Consider the following 8,201-nt stretch of genomic DNA (forward strand, 5'->3'; position numbering starts at 1 on the left):
TGGGGCACCGGCTGTGGGGGCTGTGGGGTGCTGGCATTCGTCAGTGCGCACAAGCACGGTTTAAGCACAATAACCGAGGTTTTCCCAAGTCACCCTGTTAAAAATTGTATCCTGTGGTATCTGTGTCTGAGCACAGCTGGCAGAATATTACCCCAAATGCTGGAAGATTGCCAGTGCAAAATGCCAGACAGTTGTATTCTAGCACACAAAAATACCAAATGTTCTTAGGAAATTTAATGTTCCCTTCAGACATCAGATGTGAAGCAAACAAGTTCAGGAGATCTGTAATAACCTGCCTCGGAAAAAATACTCCTGACTCACAAATACGTCCAATTCTCCTCAAAGACAAAACTGCAGCTGCAATTCTATATATTCCTATAGAGATTTAATCTTTTATAAGATACTGCTAAAATATTTGCATTGTAACATATATGGCAACAATTTATATGAACAGTATGGGTGCAAAGCAGCCCCTTCTGTTTTCTTGTCCCTTTTATCAGATGTCTTCTAGCAAATAAAAACTCCATCACTTTCACAAATGTCTGAGAGATGTTTTCTCCAAGCCATCTATTCATTACTTGCCATGCTTTTAAAGTGCTTATTCTTACCCGTTTGACAAGTTTACCTCCTGAATAAGCAGTCAGAACCTTTCAATTAAATTAGAGGAAACAGCCTTTAAAATCTGGTGGGCAGTCTTTTTCTTTTTCTTTCTTTCTTTTTTTTTTTCTTTTTTTTTTCTTTTTTTTTTTTTTTCTGGCTTTCCTGAGTTCTGTCCCCTCCAGGTGTATTATTTAAGAGGCACCACTGTTAGGTAAGAGCATGCAATACTCACACCCTGGGTTTTCCCCACGCCATTTCATCTGCATGATTCACATGCACGTTACTGCCCGCCTGCTGCTGCACAGCAGCAGCTGGAGGTTTGACACTGACTTCTGGCTGAAACTTCACGTGTCCTTTTTTCCCTGACCTGATGCCATTCATTTAGATCCTGGTAACATACAAAACCTGCCGTCACTATGCTTCTGCCTTGCTATCTGACATTTTTTCAGCCCAAAACATAATCTGCATCTTCCACCTTCATCTGGTACTTCAACGTACTCCTGGCACCCTGCACAGTTGTCAGCGTTTTATCTTTTGCCACCTTTACAACTTCTTCACGTCTCCTCTCTAATATCTCTCAATACAAATAGCTGTCCCAACAATGACAGGTTGTGCTAACCCACTTTTTACTCCCATGATTACTGTTCTTTAAAAAGCGAGGCTCTTCTTTACAAGTAGATGCTTGTCTCTGCAAAGCTGGCCTTTTGTATTTTTTTTCCATTAAACAGTAGTTCATGTGCTTGAATGGTGCTCACAGGTCTTATCTTATAATAAGCCACTTACAATTGTAAATAAATATATGCCTAAAATAGCTAAATATATATATACACTTAAATATGTATTTTTTAAATATTTAATATATTTTTAGTATTTAAAAATAATACTCTTGTGAAAAGCTCAGAATGCAAAATTGTGGAGCAAAGCTCCAGGTTTTACCATACTTTATCACACTTTGCTTCTCCCACATACCCTAGATGGTCAATCCAGCTACTTCTGATGGCTCTGCTAATTCTGATACACATTATTACACAGGAGACCCAGTTTTCTGTGACTCAACTTGCAATGACATGCTCAGCATCTCTGAAAGGTGTCACAAGTTTCAACCAAGAATGAAATTAACAAAATGATTTTTTTTTGGAAATGGTTGTTCTTGCCAGCATTTTGTTTTCCTTTCCTGTCAAATGTTGTTTAAGAACATGAAGTGGTCTTCAGAAAAGTTACTATAAATGTAGAATGTTATTATTAGAAACTACTGGTCCTATGCAATGAGAAACTGAAGTGATACAGATTTTGTAACTCAATAAATAATGTCCAGTGAATAATATTTAATATTTACCTTAACAATAACAATAAATGATATGAAAAGTACAGTGTTTAACAGAACATATACATTAGACAGTATTGGTGCATTTCATTTCAATTTTTCTTGCCTAAATATAGAAGATGTTTAAGTGAAAAATGTGCCATGAACAAGCCAACTCTTAGAGCTCATTTACTTGAATGTGTGAACCCCACAAAAAAAGACAAGATAAATGAATCTTGATGTCTTGAAAACGCTAGTACTGGGGTAACACTTAAAATACATTTTAAACCCTGCCACACACAACACAAATATATGGATTGATACAGGCAGTACTTAATTTATGTAACTACATTTAACTTGCAGAGCAGTTTGTGTTTGCTGTATGTGTGTAAATATTTTTCTTCACATTTTTACTTGAAGTGAACATGCACCTACATTTTCAAAGTATAACTACATACACTTATGACTATCTGAGGGACAAAGCCCTGTCCTGACTGCTGTCTGTGGGATTTTTGCCATTGGCTTCATGGGGTGAAGAAAGTGCACGCAGTATCTTCACTATTTCCAGACTTGTTGGCCATTTTCTTTTCAGAGCTTGTATTGCACTATACTTAGCCAATATCACATTTCCCCTTCTCCCCCTTTTTTCTGCAGCGTACCTGTTAACTTCCTGTACTGGAGTAGATGAGAATACCTGTTGTTAGCACTATTGCCTCTGTTGCTGTGCTGTATGTTGGTGCTGCCAGCTACTGCCTTCTCCTGTTCCCCTAGTTCAGATACCAGCAACGCCCTCTCTGACAGAAACCAATGATAAGCCACATTAAGTTACTGAGGTATTAATTACATTTAAGAATCAAGTCCTTCTGATCCACAAACAGTACTTCAGGAATTATAGCCTGTAGATGTGTTTTTTTTAAAACTTAAATATATATATATGGTGTAATAAATAACTTTTTTTTTTTTTTAAATGAAAAAGGAGATTAGTTTTGCGAATTTGTTGAAGTTTCTCCTTGGTTTGCACTTTCTCCTTGTGCTGAGTGATTCAAAAACTGTCCCGTAGCTCCAATGTACAACCTGGAACGCATTGGCCATTTCTGCAAGACAAGAGACAAGCATGGTGCTGAAATACTTATGACCTTTGCAGTCTGAATGCAATTCTGAGCAAAGCTTTAAACGCTGATGGAATCATGATACCAGAAAACAGGAATCTGTTGCTATTCATAGCAGCAGTTTGCCTATTGACAAACAGGTTGCATTTTTTCCACTTACTGGAAAATGTTACTACGAGCTGAGCAATGGAATTGCAGCTTTGGTACTTTCTGTGGGAGTAAACTGTGAGGTACAGTTCCTGAAATCCTCATGAACCAACAAACAGTTGTAAGTCAAGCTGGTGAGGCATCGCACCAGAATTTGTATGGTGCCTTTCTCTCACTGCTCTGCTAGTGAGACAAACCAAAGCGCTCCTGTTGGTGGTGACAGGGTCACTGCTGGGGTAGCCCAGTGTTTGCACCGCTTGCAGCCCGTGTGCATACACCAACTCGTGCCAGCCTGTCTGCATAATACAGGCAAGGTTTATTCTTGCCGCTCACACTTCTCAGCAGCCCTGGAAATCACCGTGCAGTCTGCGTTACTTCAGGTGTGCGCCCTTCTGCTGGATGGGAAGAGCTCAGCTCGAGCTCGATACGCTGCGTTGACTATTGGAGCTGGATGTTTGAAAACATAACGGGTCACACACATGTGATGCAAAGATACCTGAAACAGCCAGCCTGCTCTTCCAAGTACTACTTTTTTTTTTTTTTTTTTTTTTTTAAAAAAAAGACACTTTTGGGAAATGGCTGGCAGTTTTACTCTGGGTAACAAAGAGGGACATGTCAAATCATTAGAAACACAGTTAAATCCCAAACCTTCTATTTAAAGACACAAAGAAGCAGAACATTCTCACATTGTAAAGACCGTAGGATCTCATTCGGTATTTTTATCTCAAGCTTTGCTTTATGAATTCATCACTAATAAGGCATCTGAGACTTTACCTGGCTTAAAGTCATTAAACACGTTTCTTGTTTGGTGTACACAAAACTGTACCTGCATATGTTAGTTAACGCTTTATATTTAGTCTGCTTGATATGAGTGTGGTCACAGTCCTTATCTGCACCGGCACTCTCATATCCTGCCCTTTGATTTTTTTGAAGCACGTACTGTGATTTATCTGTGACACCTTCATCCCAGCTCCAACTAAAACTTCATTTACTACCCAGAATTTTAGAAAGTTTGGTCAGACTGGTAGGATCTTTAGCAAAATTAACTACAGGTAAATGACACATAAATAGGATTATCAAAAGTAACTTCTAAATGAATCGACTGTTGCTGTATTCCAGTAGCCTGGGAAACGCGCAGCTGGATAATTTAACTGCTTTAATAACTACTTTTAGTGCCAGCAGTAGTCGGCAGCTGTTGAAAAGAGCCGTGAGAGACCTGTGTCCCCTTACCCTGGCCAAGAGAACTCACTGAAGCTAGTGAGAACTTATTTTGAAATACACCACAATGTTTATTTTTTTTCGTAAATTATTGCCATCTTCTGATTTATGTAAAGGTTTTGCTTCCCTAATGAGTCTGCTAATCATTTGAACTGCCTAGGAAGCCTACATTCACGTTACGCTTCTTACAGCGACCAACACTGGGAACAAGGAGCTCTCTGTGAATTAGTCACTTTATAGGAATTAGAAATTACTTCACAAATTAATCTTAATTAAATCATTCTGAATTCATTAGCTTCTTAAAAAAAGACCAGCAGTGCTCTAACTCACTCCCTGAGATTGGAGCCAAAGAAAACACCTCATGGTATTTCGGAGTCGCATCGGTCACTGCGCAATGGATTTGGAAACAGTTTCCATCCCCAGGTACTCTTTAGCAGCAGATCCCCTTTCATGCCCTCTCTGCATCTCCAGGACTTTTTTTTTTTTTTTCGATTGGGGCAAGGGAAATAGCGGCACATGCGAGATGAAGTAAATGCATCAGAAAAACACCTTCACAGAAGCAATTAATTCACGGCCAGTAATTAATGTCACATTTTGTATCTTGGCTGCCTCAGCAGGAGACACAACGCAGGCCTGCAGACGCTGCCATGGCTGGGATCACTGCTGGGGAACATCTCACCACCCTGGTGGCCCTACGGTGGCTTCTGATGGGTTTGGTGAGGGTCTCCCAGGCCTCCACATGGACACTAAGAAGATACTGGCACTCCTCCGCTGCTGCCCCCTCCTTCACCTCCAAGAGATGGGGTCCCACCACGTTTAGGCTTTGACTATATTTGACATTTTTGTGCAAAGTCCCTGAAGCTGGAATAGAAATGCTCCAGGGTATTTCCACCAGGCCCTTGGCACCTAGGTACGCTGTCATACCACTCGGGCGTACTCAGCTAAGGCAGTCTTTTTTTGCGTGTGAATTCTAGCAAAGTAAATCAGCTTGAAATCTTTAGCTTCATCTCAGTATTTTAACACCGATTAACCTCCTCACTGAGGGAAGGCTGCTCCTCAGCCGTCCTACCTTGACCGGGTGGAGGTACCCATCCCCTCGCAGGGCCCCCAAGCCCTCTCCCGGCGCCTCCTCCTCATCCTGCAGGCTGCGCGTGAGGTGCGCGATGTAGGTGGTGGCCAGGAGGAGCACGTCCAGCTTGGAGAGCTTGGTGTCGGGCGGCACGGAGGGCAGCGTCTTCTGCAGCTCCAGGAAGGCCTGGCGCAGGGTCTGCACCCGGCTGCGCTCCCGCGCCGCGTTGGCAGCCGCGGGTCGCCCGGGGGCCGCCCCGGCTCGCTGCCCCGCGGAGGGCGGCGGGGCCTCGGGCTCCAAGCTGGGGCTGGAGGTCTCCTTGCTGCTCTCAGCTAAGTGCCTACAGTCCATGGGCAGCTTCGCCGGCGGGAGGATCCTGTAAGCGACAAGAGCATCCGTAAAGCCAGGGTTCTGCCGGCCGTGGGCTCCCCTCAGTGCTCAGGACCTCGGCACCGGGGCAGAATTGCGACTCCTCGCCATCCCCAGCCTCAGCCCCATGCAACTGCCACCGGTGCTCCCACTGGGCACAGGGCACCCTTCTTTAACCTCATCTTTGCAAACAGACATGGGTTCTGTGTGTATGCACAACAAAATAATTAGCTAAACACAGCTCTCTCCCTGCCAAGAGGAGAAAAAGCACAGAGTGGCATTAAGTCGACCTCACCGTGCTGAAGTGAATGCCTTCCAGAAATAACAATCATCAGAAACCCGAGTGCTGCCAGCTCTAGGATGACTGGGGGTGCCTACAGGCAGGTGTATGAATTTCTTTTTGGCTCACTGTTCATAAAACAGTGCATTTGATGCCACACACAGGCACAGAATCAGACTTAAACCCTTAAACATAAGCCCATAACCCTTAATATAAGCCCTTAAAAAAGTTTAAGTAGTATTATTACACCAAGCGCTTTCTGTCAGTCACTCTTACTCCACAGATCACACGGCTTTTCTGAGAAAAACCAGTGCTATCACAGTGGTTCCCATTTACAACCAAGTAAAATTAGGCTGTGATTTTTTTTTTAATATACCACTTGTATAATTTGCAGTGTGAGACTCTATATTTTCTGTCGATGGTCTAACAGGTGATTGGGGCTCCATTAACTGAAGAAAGAAAAACGTTATTTGCCAATGCAAATGGAAATGGAGCCACAGAACACAGCACCTGTGTTTTAGAGGGGTGAAATTTGGTCCATGAGTCTAAAGGATCGGGAACGGCGTTCACCTGTCCTTGCACACCTAACATTACGCAAGATTTTCTGCGCTTGTCAAACCTAAAGTCTTGCAAACTGTATTTTGGCCATTGGGGGGCAAAAGAATCCTTTGAAAACAATGGCAGAAAACCTCCTTTGAGCAAAGCCGGAAATAACTGCTGAAAAGTCTTTCCCAACTTCCAAAAGACTGTCAGCTCTACCCGTACTACCACTCAAGTTCCTTAAGGAGTTCATTCAGTTCCCCTGCAATACGCGATTCCATCATTCCTCCCCGAAGCACAGCACTCCAGAGCTAGAATAATACCTGAGGCAGTTGTTCTTCTTCAGGCAAGCCTTCCGAATCCCTCAGGCAGCTCCTGGCTTTCCCCTGTTGGAGAGCTGCTGTTTCTGTGGTGTCCTGGGTAGACAGCAAGGACAAGAACGAGTTTTTAAAGCAGCCAGAGACAACGTAATTTAAAAAGAAATAAATAAAATTGATATACATGAATGTCTAAAACGTGAAGATCTAAATTTACCAAAATTAGACCTTGACTTTGCGAAGTGTTTCAAGAAAGACAAGGAACCCAGACAAAGACTGTGGTAATTATTATCTATATAAAATAAAACTCATGCAAGTCTACATGAGCTTGTCTTGAACGAGGGCAAAAAAAAAAGCAGTCCTTAAATTGTCTATTTCCTTTAACTTAAACTTAAAAGAAGGTGATAGCGTATTCTTTCTTGGTATTTTTCCCTCCCAGTCACAGTTGGTTCTGCGCACATTTTAGTGGCAAAAACATCATCTCCTTTGCCGCTGCTGAGTCAATATAGTCATGGACAAAAGCAGAAGTCTGTGTTACTGCTGGTTTCATCAGCAAGATTTCTTGTTCACCATCCCATCGAATCCCTCTGAAGCAAAGAAGTTTTATCCAATTACTGGAAAAGTCCAAGTTGCACAAGGACACAGACACATTGGGTTAGCAATACCAAAATGCAGGCTTAAGGCAGGTTTGCATGCAATTTTGATTTCGCCGTGTTGGTGCGCAACCAAATTTACAACTATAATGCACATGACATGCAGAACATAGGAAAGCATGTACCTAAAAACCGCATCTCCTCGCGCGTCCCTCTGAAGCTGGAGCTTTCCTTGCAGCGGCTTCACATCTACACGGGATGGAGCCCCGGGCCTGAGGAGAAAGAAGCCAAAACCCAGCTGTGGGCACGGGAGGTGCCCCTCAGGTAGCTGCAGCAACACCCAAGGGCCCGGGAGCACCCGAGGGGACGCACACCCGTGCTTCTGCTCCACGGAGCGGGACCCGCACCCCTCCTCAGCCCAGCCCGAAACCTTGCGGGGCCAGGTTCCGCCGCTGATAACTGAGGCAAATAAAAACCCTCCGGGCAGTGACAAGTCCCCACCTCGCTCCCTTTCGGATTTTGTGAGAGGAGGTTTGGCTTTTAAGGAACCTCAGCTCCCCCCGCCACCCCGCAGAGCTCCACCGGGCCCCGGGCAGCGACCGCCCCTCGCCGGGCGGGGCTCGCCCCTCACGGGCCGCCAGGGGCCGGGGCTGGCC

At 43.9% G+C, this 8,201-nt stretch overlaps 1 protein-coding gene across 3 annotated transcripts; it reads right to left on the reverse strand.

Moving 5' to 3' along the window:
* Positions 1-2,317: 2,317 nt before the first annotated feature.
* On the reverse strand, positions 2,318-8,171 carry TCF24 (transcription factor 24). 3 transcript variants are annotated; one of them, XM_040545812.1, is made up of 5 exons: positions 8,047-8,171; positions 7,731-7,817; positions 6,959-7,051; positions 5,447-5,822; positions 2,318-2,997 (listed from the first exon to the last, which is right to left on the reverse strand). In XM_040545812.1, the coding sequence occupies exons 4-5, from the start codon at positions 5,795-5,797 to the stop codon at positions 2,884-2,886; spliced, it is 465 nt and encodes a 154-aa protein (XP_040401746.1). In that variant the 5' UTR covers positions 5,798-5,822; positions 6,959-7,051; positions 7,731-7,817; positions 8,047-8,171; the 3' UTR covers positions 2,318-2,883. The 3 variants fall into 3 exon arrangements, with proteins under 3 accessions (XP_040401746.1, XP_040401747.1, XP_040401745.1); XM_040545813.1 differs by lacking the exon at positions 8,047-8,171 and adding an exon at positions 7,953-8,044; XM_040545811.1 differs by lacking the exon at positions 8,047-8,171 and adding an exon at positions 7,920-8,039.
* Positions 8,172-8,201: the final 30 nt, after the last annotated feature.

Source organism: Cygnus olor, chromosome 2, assembly GCF_009769625.2.
Source record: "Cygnus olor isolate bCygOlo1 chromosome 2, bCygOlo1.pri.v2, whole genome shotgun sequence".
Taxonomy (NCBI): Eukaryota; Metazoa; Chordata; class Aves; order Anseriformes; family Anatidae; genus Cygnus; species Cygnus olor.

Coding starts and splice junctions, on each gene's coding strand:
- TCF24 (XM_040545812.1), bottom strand. CDS start 5,797: ATGGACTGTAGGCACTTAGCTGAGAGCAGCAAGGAGACCTCCAGCCCC. Junction 2,998..5,446: donor GGTACCTCCACCCGGTCAAG/GTAGGACGGCTG, acceptor CTTGTCTTGCAG/AAATGGCCAATGCGTTCCAG.